The sequence below is a fragment of the Narcine bancroftii genome, chromosome 6 (genome assembly GCF_036971445.1).
Source record: "Narcine bancroftii isolate sNarBan1 chromosome 6, sNarBan1.hap1, whole genome shotgun sequence".
Lineage (NCBI taxonomy): Eukaryota > Metazoa > Chordata > Chondrichthyes > Torpediniformes > Narcinidae > Narcine > Narcine bancroftii.
This window is the reverse complement of record NC_091474.1, coordinates 250,807,685-250,826,045: the sequence shown is the minus strand read 5'-3', so window position 1 is coordinate 250,826,045 and position 18,361 is coordinate 250,807,685. Positions and strand designations below refer to the sequence as shown.

Sequence of the window (18,361 nt, the reverse complement as noted above, 5' to 3'; positions counted from 1 at the left end):
TGGATACTGTTTGGGGAGGACAATCTACCATGGCCAGTCATGGTGGCCAAATCTCTGATGCAGAGGCAGGCCCCTCAGCTCAGAAGGGAAGGGGAAAGGAGAGCTATGGTAATTGTGGACTCACTGGTTAAACGTGCAGATAGGAAGTTTGGTGAACGAGCTGGAGGCTCCCAAATGGTACGTTGCCTCCCAGAAGCAAGGGTCAGATGTGGCTCTGATTGATTTCATAGCATTCTGGAGGGAGGGCAAGCAGACAGATGTCATGGTCCATGTGGGGACCAATGACAAAGATAGGAGTAGGGAATGAGGACCTGAAGAGGGAATATAGGGAGTTAGGAAAGTTAAAAAGCAAGACCTCAAGAGTAATAATCTCAGGATTGCTGCCAATGTCACACAACAGAGAGGGTAAGAACAGGACTTTGCGGCAGATGAATTGAGGCTGAAGAGTTGGTGCAGGGGTTCAGATTTTTGGATCTCTTCTGGGGAAGGTCTGACCTGTATAAAAAAAGGACGGGCTGCTCCTGAACTGGAAAGGGACCAATATTCTGGCGGGCAGGTTTGCTGGAGATGTCATGGAGGGTTAAACTAGTTTTGCGAGAGGGGTGGGAATCAGAATCTGAGTGAAGAGATAAGGGTAGAAGTACAAAAGCATGATGCTCTATGTTCTGAGTTGGTGAGGAAGGCAGGTAGGGGAAAAAATATAAATGTAGCCAGTTAGAGGGTGTGTCTATTTCAGCACTAAGAGTATTAGAAATGGAGGAGTCACGTGATGGAGTAGTGGCTGGTCGGGGAACTCCAGCCCTCTCCGGAAAAGTTTAAAAAAAAACACAGAAAACACAAAGGCACAAACACAAAAATTAAAATAAAGTGAAAGTAAAGGTGGGAAGAAAATGGCAGCGAAGAAAGAAAAGTCGAAAGCAACGGGAAGAAGAGAAGAAGAAAAGACATCGGAAGAAGAAGGTGAAGGCCTTACCTGTCCGAGGAGGCCCGCTGTGGAGAGAGAAGCCCGCTCCCTCAGGTCAGTTGAAGTCCCGAGCTCGGGACTACAAAAATGGCTCGCGGAGCCAATCAAAAGTGCGCAAACGCGCATGCGCGAGGAGTCGCGCATGCGTGATGCGCAAGGCAAAAAAAAACACTGTCGGGAGGGGGGACCAGCTGAGGAGTCGATCTCCACAGCTGAGAATGACAGCCACAGCACAGCAGCAAGAAGAGAACATAGAAAACAATGAGAACAAGAAAGTAGAGAGTAAAAAGAAATCAAGGAAACAACAGATGACCAACCCAGAGGAAGAAGAAGAACACAGAGAAATGGAAGAAGAAGGCAAAGGCAAGACAATGGATTTTTTTTTAAAGAATATATGGAATCAGTAAAAGAATGGCAATCACAAGAATTTAGTGAAATAAAAAGAATTAAAAGTACAGAAGAAAAAATGAATAGATTAGAGATGGTCATGTCAGATATAGGAAAAAGAGTGGACAAGGTGGAAGAACGAGAAACAGCCGTAGAAATGGAAGTAGAGGACTTAAAAGAGAAATTAGAAGAAGCTAATAAAAAAGTTAAAGAGACACAAGAGCTGTTAGCTCGGAAGATAGATATAATGGAAAACTATAATAGAAGAAATAATATAAAGATAGTGGGCCTTAAGGAAGATGAAGAAGGCAAGAATATGAGAGAATTTATAAAAGATTGGATCCCCAGGGTCCTAGGAAGACCAGAATTACAGGAAGAAATGGAAATAGAAAGGGCACATAGAACATTAGCCCCTAAACCACAACCACAACAAAAACCAAGATCCATTTTTGTAAAATTCCTAAGATATACAACAAGAGAAAATATATTGGAGAAAGCAATGAAGAAAATAAGAGAAGACAAAAAGCCACTGGAATACAAAGGTCAAAAATTTTTTTTCTATCCAGACATAAGTTTTGAACTCCTGAAGAAGAGAAAGGAGTTCAATGCAGCAAAAGCGATCCTATGGAAAAAAGGATATAAATTTATGCTAAAGTACCCAGCGGTACTTAAAATAGTTATTCCAGGGCAGCAAAACAGACTATTTTCGGATCCAGAGGAACCACGAAAATTTGCAGAACAACTACAAAACAGACAGAGAGATGAAGACATGTAACGAGAGCAAAAATGACCACGGACCACGAACTATATGTATGTGTGTATATGGGTGTGTATATATATATATATGTGTGTGTGTGTGTATGTATATATGTGCGTACATGAGTATATCCGTAGTTAGAGAAAAATATATAGAGTATAGATAAGAATTAATAAGGGAATGAAAGGGAACAGAGGAAGCAAGGAGGAAATTAAGAGAGCGACCTTTGTTGTATATGAAAATTAGAATCTTTTCTGGGGGGGGCTGGGTGGAGAGGAGTTACGGTCACTGCGAAATCAGTTGACATTTGCGAGTGAATTCGCAAATCCAAATGGAGAGGGGAGATGTGGTTGCCCGACAAGGGATAAAGGGCAACTCAGGAAGGGGAGGGGATAGTGGGGTTAAAGAAATTTTAGATAGGAGAATAAGGGAAATGTTTGATGTTTTAGAAATGTTGTCTTATAAAGTGTTCAAAACAAGAAAGTAGAAATGGATAAGAAGGAAAGGTGATAATGAGGAAATGGAAAGGAAAGATAAACAAAGTATGAAATGGCTATGTTGAACTATATGACTTTAAATATTAATGGAATACATAACCAAATCAAAAGGAAGAAACTGCTAAATTTACTGAAAAAAGAAAAAATTGATATAGCATTCGTGCAAGAAACACACTTAACTGAAATGCAGCACAAGAAATTAAAGAGAGATTGGATAGGACATGTAACAGCAGCGTCATATAATTCAAAAGCTAGAGGAGTAGCTATATTAATCAGTAAAAATGTACCAATTAAAATAGAAGAGGAAATAATAGATCCAGCAGGGAGATATGTAATGATAAAATGTCAGATATATTCGGAGTTTGGGAATTTACTCAACGTATATTCACCTAACGAAGAAGATCAAAAATTTATGCAAGATATTTTTTTGAAGATAGCAGACACGCAAGGGAACATACTATTAGGAGGGGATTTCAACCTTAGTTTGGATTCAAACATGGATAAAACTGTGAAAAAAATTAACAAAGTAACCAAATTTATAATTAAATCGATGCAAGAAATGCAACTTTTGGATATATGGAGGAAACATTAGTAAAAGGAATATTCATATTATTCGGGTAGACATAAAACATACTCAAGAATAGACCTATTCCTGTTATCAGCTCGCATGCAAGACAGAGTTAGAAAAACAGAATATAAAGCTAGAATATTATCGGACCACTCACCCCTGATATTGACAATAGAGTTAGAGGACATCCCTCCAAGAATGTATAGATGGAGATTAAACTCCGTGCTACTTAAAAGGCAGGATTTTAGAGAATTAATTGAAAAACAAATTAAAATGTACTTTGAAATAAATACTGAATCAGTGAAAGATAAGTTTATACTATGGGACGCAATGAAAGCGTTCATCAGAGGGCAAATAATAAGTTATGTAACCAAGATGAAGAAGGACTACAATCAGGAAACAGAGCAGTTGGAAAGGGAAATAGTAAATATAGAAAAAGAATTAGCAATGAAGGAAGACACAACTAAAAGAAGAGAATTGGCAGATAAAAAAATAAAATATGAAACACTACAAACATATAAGGTGGAGAAGAACATAATGAAGACAAAACAGAAATACTATGAACTAGGGGAAAAAACACACAAAATTCTAGCATGGCAGCTTAAGACAGAACAAGCTAAGAGAATGGTAATGGCATCAAGGAAAAAAGACAAACAAATCACATATAATCCAACGGAGATTAATGAAAACTTCAGAGAATTCTACGAACAATTATACCAAACTGAAAACAAAGGGAAAGAAGACAAAATAGATGAATTTTTAACTAGAATTGAACTACCAAAATTACAAATAGAGGAACAAAATAAATTAACAGAACCATTTGAAATAGTAGAAATACAAGAGATAATAAAAAAAATACCGAACAATAAAACACCAGGAGAGGATGGATTCCCAATAGAATTCTATAAAACATTTAAAGATTTATTAATTCCTCCCCTCCTGGAAGTAATCAACCAGATTGATAAAACACAAAGCTTACCAGATTCATGCAAAACAGCAATAATTACAGTAATACCAAAGACAGGGAAAGATCCACTCGCACCAGCGTCATATAGACCAATATCTTAACACAGATTATAAGATAATAGCTAAACTATTAGCAAACAGATTAGCCGACTATATACCAAAACTAGTAAATCTAGACCAAACTGGATTTATTAAAAAAAGACGAACAACAGACAATATTTGTAAATTTATTAACTTAATTCATGCAGAAGGAAATAAAGCTCCAACAGTAGCTGTTGCTTTAGACGCAGAGAAGGCTTTTGACAGAGTAGAATGGAATTATTTATTCAAAGTACTACAAAAATTCAGTTTACCAGACAAATATATTAATTGGATTAAAGCATTATATAAGGGGCCATTGGCGAAAGTGACAGTAAATGGATATATATCAAAACAATTTAACTTAAGCAGATCAACAAGGCAGGGATGCCCACTATCGCCCTTATTGTTCGTGTTAGCCATAGAACCACTAGCAGAACTGATAAGAACAGAAAATAAAATAAAAGGGATAAAAATAAAAGACAAGGAATATAAAATCAATTTATTTGCAGATGACGTTATAGTATACTTAACAGAACCAGAAATATAATTAAAAGAATTACATAAGAAATTGAAGGAATATGGAGAAGTGTTTGGATACAAGATTAACGCTAATAAAAGTGAAGCAATGCCAATGAATAATGTGGATTTCTTAAAATTTAAGAAAGAATCACCATTCAGAAGGCAAATGTAATCAGTATGATACCTAGGTATACAAATAAATAAAAACCTCGGCCATCTATATAAATTCAATTATTATCCACTAATGAAAAAATTACAGGACGACTTAGACCATTGAAAAGACTTACCACTAACACTAATAGGAAGGATAAACTGTATTAAAATGAACATTTTCCCAAGGATACAATACCTATTTCAGGCATTGCCAATACACTTGACGGAGAAATTCTTCAAGGAGTTAAAGAAAATAATAAGGAAATTTTTATGGAAAGGGGATAGCACTAGATAAATTAACAGAATGGTATAAACAAGGAGGCTTACAACTGCCAAACTTTAAAATTATAGAGCCGCACAATTAGATACCTATCAGATTTTTATCAAACAAGGGAAAAGCCAGATTGGATTAGATTAGAACTAGATAAAATAGGGGAAAAGATACCCGAACATATATATATATTATATAAATGGGATGAAAAATTGGTACAACGTAGGAATTCTCCAGTATTACATCATCTGCTCAATATTTGGAAGAAGATTCATGTAGAAAGGAATAAAACAAATTACCAACTACCAAAACTAATACTGACGCAAAATCAGCTAATCCCTTTTACAATAGATAATTTTTCCTTTAGAGAATGGGAGAAAAAAGGGATCAAAAGAGTAGAAAATTGCTTTTCAGGAAATAATTTATTATCCTTTGAACAAATGAAGGATAAATATAACTCACGATACAGTGTTGGCATACTCCCAACTGAAATCCTACTTGAAGGACAAATTGGGAAGCAGTCTGAGGTTACCAGAGGGAAGTAATTTTGAATATGTGATTACAGACACAATGATAATCAAAAAATTTATTACAAACATGTATATTAAACTACAAGAAAAGGAGAACGAGGAAACAAATAGTAAAACTAAACAAAAATGGGAACAAGATCTAAACATAAAAATAAAGAAGGAAACATGGGAGAAGTTATGCTCAGGAACTATGAGAAATACAATAAATACGAGGTTGCGTATAATACAATATAACTGGATACACAGGCTATATATTACACCTCAAAAGTTAAATAAATGGGACCCAACAGTATCTGACAGATGTTTTCGCTGTAAAAAGGAAATGGGAACAACAATTCATGCAATTTGGACATGTGAGAAGGTGAAAAAACTTTGGGAAGATCTAAATCAGACATTAAATAAAATCACAAAAAGCAATATACCAAAAAACCCAGAGATCTTCCTCCTAAGTAACATAAAAAACAAAGAATTTGGACTTGATTTGGATGGTGCACAAAAAAGATTTGTTAGGATAGCCCTAGCTGTAGCAAAAAAATGTATTATGTCTGCCTGGAAATTAGAAGATAACTTGAGAATACAACAATGGTATATAGAAATGAATAAATGTATTCCATTAGAAAAAATAACATATAATTTAAGAAATAATATTACAATATTTGAACAAATATGGGAGCCATACATGAAACACAATAGAGAAAACCTACCGGGGACATCTACCACCTAAAATGACAGAAAGAGAAGGGAATGAAAAGAATTGACTCAGTGGAAATTCTTGTTTGTTTTTATTGAGTGAGAACATTGTTTGACGGGTTTAATGTATCTTATATTCTGAACTTTAAATGAATGGGAGGGGAGGTAGGGAGATTTGGGTGAAAACGACACTGTATATATTTGAAAAGGAAAATGTATGTATCTTGATCAATGTGGTTTATAGTGTGAAAATTAAAAAATTTTTAAAAAAAAGAGTATTATGAATAAAGGCAATGAATTTAGGGCATGGATGAATATGTGGAAGAACAATGTTGTGGCCGTTACAGAGACTTGGCTGGTGCAGGTACCAGGGTTTAGGTGTTTTAAAAGGAACAGGATGGTAGGTAGAAAAGGTGGGGGGGGGGGCGGGAAAGAGTAGCATTACTGGTCAAGAACAGAATCATTGCTATAGAAAGGGAAGATGCTGCAGAAGGAGTGTCCATTGAGTTGGTGTGGTGGAAGTCAGAAATAGGAAGGGAGCAATCACTGTGCTGGGTACGGGAAATACAGGGCGAACATATGGGTGACTTCAACTTCCCTAATATTGACTAGCACCTCATGACTGCAAGTTTGTCAGGTGTGTTCAAGAAGTATTCCTAACATAGTATGTGGACTGGCCAACAAGACAGAATGATAAAGTGCTTAATTGAGGAAAAGCTAATTATGAAGGGATGAGGTTGGAACTAACAAGAGTAAATTGGAAACAGATGCTCAAGAGTGAAAGCACAGAAGTAATGTGGAGGAAGATTAGGGACTACTTGTGCTGGGTTCAGGATAGGTTTGTACCATTGGGAAAAGGAAATCATGGTTGACAAAATAGGTGAGGCAACTGGTCAAGAAAAAGGAAGCATATGTTAGATAAAGGAAGCAGGAAACAGGAAGGGCTCAGGAGAAATATATGATAGCCAGGAAGGAGCTTAAGGACATAGGAGAGCTTGAATGGGCACAAGGCCTTGGCATGCAGGAAAAGGAGAATTGCAAGACATTCTATGCGCATGTTAAGAACAGAAGAATGATCAGAATGAAAGCAGGACCACTAAAGAATAAAGGAGGCAACAGGTACCTGGAGGCCAAGGAGGTTGGGAGGTCCTAAATGAATATTTTGCTTCAGTATTTACAAGAGTGAGGTCAAAATTGAACAGGCCTGAGTGCTGGACAATGTGGAGAATAAGGAACAGCAAGTGTCGGATCTTCTAAAAAACATCAAGATTGACAAGTCCCTTGGTCCGGATGTGATATTCCCCAGGTTGCCATGGGAAATGAGAGAAGAGATAGATGGGGAAGTAACTATGATATTTGACAATTCCATAGACTTTAAATGGTCTATTAAAGGAGCTGAGAGTGTTTTGTTAAAAAATCCTGCAACCACAGGGTCCATGCACAAGATGACATCGCTTGTGCTGGGCAGCATATGATGAGGGGTTGCAGACTTTGGGAGAGCAGCAGACCAGCGCAGGGCACAAAAACCCTAACCAAGAAGCATCGGAGATGACCCTATAGATCGTTGACCATGGCAGCAGACTAGCGAGGGACTCAGCGACTAAAGGACTCAAAGACTGTTGACAACTTGCGTTTGAAGGACCAACACAGCTGCAGGCCATTGGAGACTGGCTCTTGAGAACCACATGTCAGAACCATGATTTGAGACGGTGTTGCGGGCAAGAAGGATTCCCAAAGAGCCATGAGCACTGAAGGTTTCCTGATCATATCAGAGGTTTGGATTTGGAGCTCAGCTTGCCAATGTTTTGAACTGGCTGCGGGAGCACTGGAAGCGAACCCAGACACTGTGAAAGGACTTTCTTTTGGTTCTTTCTTTCCTGTTGTTAGGGGCACCTGGCAATGCTCATGGAGACTTTTTGCCTGCCGTAAGGATCCAAAAATTGAAGTACATCATGTACATTGCATTTTTAAAGTATTATTACTTGACAATAAAAGGAACCTTTGAACATTTAATATAAACAGAAATTGTCAGTCTCAGAGTGAAACACAAATGGCTGCAGATGCTGTGATTGCAGTAAAAACAGAAATGCTGGAGGAACTCAGCAGGCCATGCAGCATCCATAGGAGGTAAAGACAAATTACGGACATTTCTGGTCTGAGTCCAACTTTGCTTTTTGGCAGACTAAAGGCAATTTTATTAATATTGCATTTCTGTTTTATTACAGGACAATAATGTTGTCTATATCTGCAGTTTTTGTGCTTCTTGATGGATTTAGTGGATTGTTGACAAAAAACATGAAATGTAAATTTTCCACTCCTATGTAAACCAATGCAAATGGTTAAATAAACATTTAAGTCTTTTGAGGAGGTTATCAGGAAAATTGATGAAAAAAAGATTGTGGATGTTGCCTACATGGACTTCAGTAAGGCCTCTGAAAAGGTCCCGCACGGGAGGTTAATCATGAAGGTTGAGATGCTAGGTATTCAGGGAGAAGAAGTGAACTGAATTCGACAATGGCTGGATGGGAGAAGTCAGAGAGTGGTGGTGGACAATTGCTTCTCAGACTGGAGGCCTGTGACTAGTGGGGTGCCTCAGGGATCAGCGCTGGGACCATTGTTGTTTGTCATCTGATTCAATGATATGGATGACAATGTGGTAAATTGGATCAGCAAGTTTGCAAATGACACCAAGATTGGAGGCATGGTGGACAGCGAAGAAGGTTGCAGAGGGATCTGGACCAGCTGAAAAAATGGGCTGAGAAATGGCAGATGGAATTTAATGCAGACATGTGTGAGGTGTTGCATTTTGAAAAGACAAACCAAGAAAGGACACACAATGGTAAATGGTAGGGCACTGAAGAGTGCAGTAGATCAGGGGGGTATGGGAATAGAGATACATAATTCCCTGAAAGTGGCTTCACAGGTGGATAGGGTTGTGAAGAGAGCTTTTGCCATATTGGCCTTCGTAAATCAAAGTATTGAGTACAGGAGTTGGGATGTTATTGTGAAGTTGTACAAGACATTGGTGAGGCCAAATAAACAAGAAATGAATTGCTGGAATTGCTTTTTAAAATCTGTTAAATATTAAAGAAAGCACAATGACATGGTGACTAAATTATCAGAATTGTGTGGAATGAAGCCTTCAATTGTGATGGAATTGTGCTATTATTAATCTTAAGGTTAAAATTATATATATATATATATTTATATTTCTTAGAAAAGACATTGTGGGTGGTCAGGGACACACAGAGACCCATTTTGAGAGATGATGTCTCAAATTCATTGTTTAGTTGAAGCTGTACAAGCAACCATAAAAATCAGAAGCGATTTTCCATTGAAACTAAAGACAATGACGTTTATTCAGTGAAAGACCTGTGTACACAAGAAAACCATCTGTCTGTTATCTGGGCAGACAGGCCCAGAAGCATCTGCTCCTCAATTTGTGGAAAAATTGTAACTTCTAACACTCAGAGAGAGGCACCTGTATAATCTATAAACAAGTAGGAGGCCATCTACCATGATTCAAGCTTTTAGAGAAATTAAACGGAAGCCAGCAGTGATGTCATGTGATTAGGACAGAAGGAAGGCATTTTAATTTTGCACCAGTTTCACCTGAAGTCAGCAAGGCAGTAAAGTACTGTCAATAAGTCAGGTACTGTTAAGCTTTCTCCCTTTGACAGGGAAGAGACACAGAATCAATGTGGCTTTAGGAAAAAAATGGCCACCCAACTGCTTCTCCTGATCAAGTGAGAGCAGTGCCACTGTAATCATTTTTAATTGTTACTTCATTTAACCCTTTCCTGGGTTTATGAAATCATCACGTGAAACATAAGTTCTGAAACCTCCATGCAAGAGAGGGGAAATTTATGGAAAGTCATTTGTTTGAAAGCAAATTTGTGAATTTGAGAACCTTTGAACAGCAGTTTTAAAGACTCTTAAGTTTCAACATAAATCATTTCTGACACTGAACTTTAAAATCATCTCTTCATAAATATGCCTGAATTGCAATTGTGTGTGTATGTTACACATTTGTATATAGTGGGGTTAAGTTTGGAGTTAAGTAAGATTTTATATTATTAATAAAAATTACTGTTTTGTAGATATCATTGTGTTGGTGAATTTCTACTGCTGCTGGTCTCGGCTGTAACACAGCCAATCCATTCTGTTCCCATCCAGCTTTTAAAAGATTATTATTGTATTTCCAGAGCTGATCAACCATTGAGTAGAAGAGTGGTTCTCAACCTTTAACTTTCCACTCACTTAACACTTTAAATAATCCCCATGCCATCAGAGCTCTGTGATTAGTAAGGGATTGCTTAAAGTAGTATGTGAGTGGGAAGGGAAAGTTGAGAATCACGGCTCGAGACCTAATTGTGTGACAGAGTATATAGATATGTTTTTGGGAGATAAATTGGGAAAGGTTTGTTAGAGGTCACATACAAACACTTTAAAACAGATCTTATTTGTAATACTGGAGCTCTGCCCATGCTAGACATATCTGCTACACAGCTTTTGCGAGAGCTTTGAAGAGTGCGCAAGAGACTTCACTAATGGATTGTTGATTGCAAAAGGCAACAGGTGAAAGAGCACGTTGGAGCCGCTGCTGTCTGGAGAGCTTGCTGTTGTTAGAGGGTCATGTGGTTTTGCAAGCAGAGAGTCAAACAGACTTTCTCAGAGAGAGAGAGAGAGAGAGAGATCACTTGCACAGTGTTACAGCCAGCAGAAGTAGCTGGGACTGGAACAGGGCAAGCTGGCAAGCCCATTTGGAAGATGGCCTGGTCAAAGCCCTTGTGGTTCATCATGCTGTATAATGTTTCACTTGGAATAAGCGAAACAAAAAGGAACTCTGTGATGACCTGAAAGAAAGAGGTTATCATCTGGAGAACCCTGAAGGAGCATGTTTCGTCAGCAAGAAACTGGAGTGGCTGATGGAAGTACATCAGTTGTGGATGTCCTGGAACAACAAATCTCTCTCTCTCTGAAACCGACAAGTACCTTCCTTAGCGGTAACCATTTACCTTTCAAGCACCAAAGCCTGGTGAACTTCATAAATGTTAAATTCTGTGCACAGTATAAGAATGCCTGCAACCAGTGAACTCGGAGGAATGAGACGTGAGATTGGACTGTGAACCAAAGAACTTTTCTGAACTTGCACACAAATTACATACACATGTGCTTAGAATTAGAAGGGGGTTAAGTTAGGTTCAGTAAGTCAATAGTGATAAGTTAAAGTTTGATTATATTTTCATGTTTAAAGATAATTAAAAGCAACTTCTGTTTAAGTAACCATTTGTCTCGGTGAATATCTGTTGCTGCTGGGTTTTGGGGTCCTCTGGGCTCTTAACAATTGTTACTGAAATATTTTGCTTGAGAAAAATTGTCATTGACCCATTTCCTTTGGAGTTCTGAAACCGTACATATAACTAGTCTATTAGGTACAATTAAAACAGTGATTATGAAACTTTTTCTTTCTACCCACATACCACCTTAAGAAATCCTTTACTAATCAAAGAGCACCTATGGCATATGGAATACTTAAAAGTGGTATGTGAGTGGAAATAAAAAGGTTGAGAACCACTGGAGTAGAGGTTTAAGGTTGTGAGGCTTCAGTATGCAGCAGCTATGGAATTATTGATAGTAATCTTATTAGACAAATTACAGGAATGTAAAGTACCGATCCTACAATTCTGTCCTGCCCACACCTCAATTACTCCATTTGTGCAAGTCATCAGAGTTTAAAACCTGTGACTCAGCCAGTATGCTTAGTCTATTTATTCAACACAACAAAAACCACAGAGTGGAGTAAAACATCTCTCCCTGGCCTCGAATTGTTGCAAGACCATCATAAATTGGAGGAACAACACTAAATTTGCCATGTGGGAACTCTCCAACCAGATGGTATTAACAATCAACTTCTCTGGCCTTTGCTAGCCTACTCTCTGTTCTTCCTCCTTTCCCTATCCTTCTGTCTCCTTTTCTCCAGCTCTCCACCTTTCCCTCTCCGTTCACAGAGCCATCCCCATCTTTCTAAAAGATATTTTGTTTAGATATTTACGTGAGACATTTTGTTCAGTCCAAGCTTTCTGATTTTCCTCAAATCTCAAATACTAATATTCTTGGTTCATTTTTTTAACTAACCTTTTTCTTCATGGTGCATTAATATCTTATATTTATTGGATTTAAGATCAGCCTCAATAGCTGGAATTAAGAATGATTGGGAACAAGATTTGAACATAACATTTTCAGATGAAGGTTGGTACTCTACTCTTAGCTTGATTAATGATTCTTCATTCTGTGTAAGGCATTGCTTATTACAATTTAAGGTGGTACATAGAACACAGATGTCCAAACTTAAATTATCTTATTTATATGCAGATATTGATCCACTATATAAGTATATAATTCTTGATGACTCACTGATCCATATGTTTTAGGAGCATACAAATTTAGAAAAATTTTGGAAAGACATTTTTCAAACTTTATCAGCAATTTTTAAGATCAAAATAGAACCATGTCTGTTAATTGCTCTGTTTGGTTTTTCATGTGAGCCAGATATACCTCAGTCTGCAACTCAAGAGAGTTTTAGTCCCACACTGATAGCCAGACAAGCAATTTTATACTGAAATGGAATGATGACTCTTCACCTACTTATCTTTCTCTTTGGCTTGGCTTTGCGGACGAAGATTAATGGAGGGGGTACTACTTATACACAGTGGTTATATGATGTAATGTGCTATTTAAGCTTGGGGAGAAAATTAGATACAACATTAAAGATAGAAAGTTTCAATTTTTAAAGATGTGGGGTCCATTCATAGAACACATGATTGGCAGAATTTTGAATGCTCCAGAGATTCTCTGTCTGATGTCTGGAGGTCACTATCCAATCCATAATTTCCCTTTTCTTTTACAAAAGTTAACTTGATGAGAGGGGGTAGATTAGATTAAGTTTTTAGGGTTTGATTTTTCTTTTTATCAATTTTTATTTGGATTAATTTAGCAATATGGGATTCATTCAATAACTTGTTTCTCTGCCTAAAGTAGTTCCATCCTTTTTTTGCATTTGTATGTATGAGATGACTTATGTTTTCCTTAAAATTTTGTAGGTAAGTTTATGTTAAATTCCATAAAAAGTATTTTAAAAAGAGCCAACCCTCCTCCTCCTGTTTAGTGGTGTACTCTCCCTCCCTCATCTTCCTGCCTTTTGGACCGTGCTCCTCCCCCGACCATTTTGACATACCTTAACGAGGGGCTCAAGTCTGAAATATTAGTTATGTCCCTTTAGTTTTGCTATAGAAAGTACACGGTTTGACCTCCTGAGTTTCTCCAGCATTGTTTTTACAAAAACCATACAGTAAGTGCACACCAGATTTCGTCGTCTTATGCACACTGCAAGTGTTCTTTGCTCCTGCATCTGGATCTTGACAATGCTTTAGAGAGCAACTTCGATGGGCATGTTGGTTGCCTCAAATGAAATGCTGTATGATTCGGATAAAAAAACATGAGACTATAAAGTTTCCAATGGATTTCCCATCTGGCATGCTCTTGGTAAACATGAAAACAAAGTCAAAAGCCATCATAGCCCACCTGTCAGCTGCATATAATCCATCCAGTGGTGGTGCTGCCAGAGTTGGGCGGAGGGGAGGTGGCCGCTGGACTTAAAGGCGGTCAAACCCACATTCAGGTCCCATCTGTTTGACAGATGGAAAACAAAGCCAAGTGAATAAACACTTGACGGGTTGCTGAGAGAGAATCCTAATTTTTCCTCCGCAATCACCCCTGTGGCAGTACTCCTCTGGAGGGAAGACACCAAAATCTGCAGTCACTGTGGATGAAGTAACAGCACAATACTGTAGAAACTCAGCAGGTCGAACGGCGCGCTTTATGAAACAAAGATCAAGGTACATATTGTGCTCGTACCTTGATGAACATTGTTGACAGGCTGGAGAGGAGTTTGACCTGCTCTCACTACAACCCCCCCCCCCCCCCCACACTTCCTGGTCATTGCCGTGGCTGCTGCCAGCCCTCCCCACCACCCCCCCTCATTGCCGTGCCTGCTGCCAGCCCTTCCCCCCCCCTCATTGCCGTGGCTGCTGCCAGCCCTTCCCCCCCCCTCATTGCCGTGACTGCTGCCAGCCCTTCCCCCCCCCTCATTGCCGTGGCTGCTGCCAGCCCTCCCCCCTCCCCCCTCCCCCAGTCCCAGTCGTGCTTCATACCGAGAGAAAGGCCGAGCTTGGCCCGAGTGACCAGACACACGGTTGGGGGGGGGGGGCGCGCGCGCGCGCAGCCACACGGGGCGGAGAGCGACAAGGGGTCGCGCGTGCACGCGCGGGGGGGGGGGGAGGAGCTGGGCGCGCGCGCGCCCCCCACGGAGTTTCCAGTTGAAGCCCCCGAGCGAGGTTCGTGGGGCAAACGGTCGGGGCCTCGATCGCGGCTGCGCGTGACGAGGCGCGAGCACGGAGGCGGGCGACCGAGCGACGGACGGGAGGGAGACGCAGCCCCCGCGACTCCCGACTGCGCACCGAAGGAAGCGGTGAAGCTGCGACGGGATGAAGCGATATTGAGGGCCAAGAAAAACACAAGAAACCTACGAGCTCGACTTCGAGTCAAACGGCGAGGAGGCGAACAACGGCCTCGATGATGCTTGACCAAAATGGAGCCACTTCTCCACAGATCCCTGGGCCTGGCCAACGCGGGCGGACGGTCCCGACTGCGCATGTCCGCTCTATCCCGCCCCCGCCCTGGAGGTGGCGCAGTGCAGGGAGTCCGGCTTCAGGCCCTGCGGCCCTGGACGGGGAGGGTCTCGGAGCAACATTGGCCATGTACAGCGCTCTCTGCCACATGGGCATCACTCGCTGTTGATGTCCCATCTTCGTCAAGGACCTGCAATCTCGTCTTTTTCAGTAATCGGTTTCGTCTCCCATCAGGCTCGACTTCACATTGAGACCCAGAACCACCTCTCTCTTGACCTTAAACTAGCCAAAGACAGCTGTTCTCAACCTTTTTCTTTCCATCTAGGCCATCGGAGCTCTGTGATGAGTAAGGGTTTGCTTAAGGTGGGATGTGGGTGGGAAGGGAAGATTGAGAATCACTGCCCTAGACCCAATTATTACTGAAATATTTGGCTTGAGAAAAATGATCCTTGGCCCATTTCCTTTGGAGTTCTGAAACCGTGCACATAATGAGCCCATGATTAAAACAGGGGTTTTCAACCTTTTTCTTTCCACCCACAGACCACCCTAAGCAATCCCTGACTAATCACAGAGAACCTATGACATATAGGGAATGCTTAAAGTGGTATGAGTGGAAAGTGGAAAGAAAATGGTTGAGAACCTCTGCTCTAAATCTTGGAACTATCTACGGGCGTCACTTGAAGGGTGGCTGCAATGAGTCAAAAAGGGTGCTCACCACCATTTTATCAAGAGAAATTGGATGAGCAATAAATACTGAGCATTGCAATGCCCTTGGTGTGCAAAATGAAAAGAAGAACATTTTGATTTAGCTTGGAAGGGTAGATATTGTGTTTCCTTGGTCAGAGTCTCTATGATTAGTGTTGGGGATAAGCTCACCCTGATGCTCATGTCATGATGTCACTCTTCCATCATCTATAACCCTGTGTTTCAGTAGCCAGGTTAGTCTAATAGAAGTAAAGGATGAGAAAGCATCACATCTCCGAGTCTTAGTTATGTGAGTGCATGCACAACAGTGGCAATGAGGAACGAAACGAACCCTATACATACACCACGCAGCAACCATGAGAAAGAAAACAAAAGAAAGGTAGAAAACAACTACTTAACAATCCCAACGAATTTTCTGCCAAAAGATGAAGGTAAGTGAGTGAGTACCTGGCATTGTTGTGCGAACTGGTGGAGCACTGACATTTTGAGGAGTTTCTAAATCAAGCACTGCGAAACAGATTAGTGATGGAACTGGCAAATTGCCAAGCAAGACAAAGATTATTAGGAATGAAGATGGAGTTAGACATCGGGACAGAGGTGTTATGTTACAAATTGCATACAGATCTGAAATGACAGATAAAAACTTGTATTTGAGTCAAGCAGACCTACTGGTCGGGAGGTTTCTCCACAAACAATTGTTACAGAGTTCTGTGTTGTGTATTGGCCTATGTGTTTGGTTTTATGTTAAAAAGTGACAGTTTGCCTTAGAGAGGGAAGGTGAAGGTGGACTGCTGAGTGAGTGGGAGATGGACAGCATGTGGAGAAAATGATCTAAAAATTTCCGGACTTGGATGATAAACCACCACTGGTTGGTGCTGTGGAGCGGAAGGAGCCCCAGAGCAGGAGTCATGTTCTGGAGGACAGTTGAGAATGTTGGGTTTTCAAAAAGGATGAACATTCCAAGGGCAGCCATAAGGATCCGGACCAAGCCAGTTGTTCCTCTCTCTGCAAGGAACATAAGACAACTTCGAATTTTGTGCTCTTTCTCTCTCAAAGATCTTTTGGCTTCAGTTTACCAAACAAACTGAATTTTGTTTATGATCTTTGCTTCAGTTGAAATCGAAGTTTTGTGAGTTGTGTGTTTTGTGTTTGTTTTGTGTCTAAGCTTTTCTGTGGGCTGGTTGGAAATATAACGTAGACTTTAATTACATATGTTGTATTTAAGATGGGGAATTTATCAGTTTTACACTGTTATAGAAATTTGCATAGCAACCAGTGGGCATTGTTATAAAAGGGGGGGATTTTTGAATTAAAGTTTGAAGGTGAATTTTTTGTTAATAAAGTAATTGTTCGTCTTTACCCCTGTGTGATATGCCTTCTTTGTGGCTGCAGGTTTGATCTTGTAACACAATGCTTTCATTGTGGCAAATACAACCACCAACCAGAAAACTGTTTCTTCAAAAATTCTAAATGCAACCATTGCAAAACAGAAGGACATATCAAAGCTAAATGTCCACTCCTAAAGCGCAGGTGGCCTGCAAATAAACAGGCAGCTAAAGTCAAAACAAAGAGAGAGAGGCAACCTAGCAATTATGATGATAACAGCCCAATGGCTGACCTGAAATTTCAACTCCTGAGATATTACACATCCGAGGAATAAATGGAGGAAACACAGCAATCTTTATACAGCTAAAAATAAACGGACACTCCCTGAAGATGGAGTTAGACATCGGGACAGAGGTGTCCCTAATGCCGTTACATGTAAAGAAATGCTTGCTACCATGCCTCCTGATTAAAAACAACTGAAATAACTCTTAAGATCTGTTACAGGAGACAGAATCAAAGTGTTTGGAAAAAACACGGTCGAAGTACAATACAAACAACAGCAACAAAAACACTCTCTCTACATCGTAGATACCCATGGAAGAAACTGGGTACAACACATTCCCCGAGACAAAACCAGATTTGTCACAAACATATCAAAAGATAGAATTGGACAAAAAAAAAATCAAAGGAATATGTGACAATCAATCCCCATCTGGGACTATTCACCGATTTTTTTTTTTCAAGCAACAATGGACAAATTACTATATGGACTCTCAGTTGGGTGTTACCTTGATGATATCGTCATCACGGGCTGAAATGACAGTGAACACTTATAAAACCTTGAAAAGGTTTTAACCAGACTACAACAGGCTACAATATACGATTACGAAAGGACAAATGTGTCCTCAAGCGCCCCTCAGTAACATACCTTGGGTTTACAATCGACAATGAGGGGGTGCGAATGAATCCAGCAGGAAAAGAAGCAGTTCGCAAGACCCCATACCCAACCAACAAATAGGAATTACTGTCCTTCCTAGGACTTGTTAATCACTACCAAAAACATATCCCTAATATGTTTACACTATGCAGCCCGCTGAACCATTTGCTCATAAAGATCAAACATGGTATTGGAACACAGAAACTAAAAACACAGTCGATCAACTAAAGGAAATACTAACTTCAACAAATAAGGTGCTGATCCACTGTGTCCCTAGTAAAGAAGTTACACTGGCCATGGATGCTTCACCAGTGGGACTA

General features: G+C 39.9%; 1 protein-coding gene across 1 annotated transcript in view; it reads right to left on the bottom strand.

The window, feature by feature from the left end:
- Positions 1-17,909, bottom strand: part of LOC138737392 (zinc finger protein 318-like) — a 75,530-nt gene extending 57,621 nt beyond the window's left edge. Inside the window, exons 1-4 of the mRNA XM_069888139.1 lie at positions 17,893-17,909; positions 17,397-17,467; positions 16,542-16,783; positions 14,972-15,105 (exon numbers count right to left, since the gene is read on the bottom strand). Of these exons, the coding sequence (XP_069744240.1) occupies positions 14,972-15,105; positions 16,542-16,783; positions 17,397-17,467; positions 17,893-17,909 (464 nt within the window). The remainder of the gene's footprint in view (positions 1-14,971; positions 15,106-16,541; positions 16,784-17,396; positions 17,468-17,892) is intronic.
- Positions 17,910-18,361: the final 452 nt, after the last annotated feature.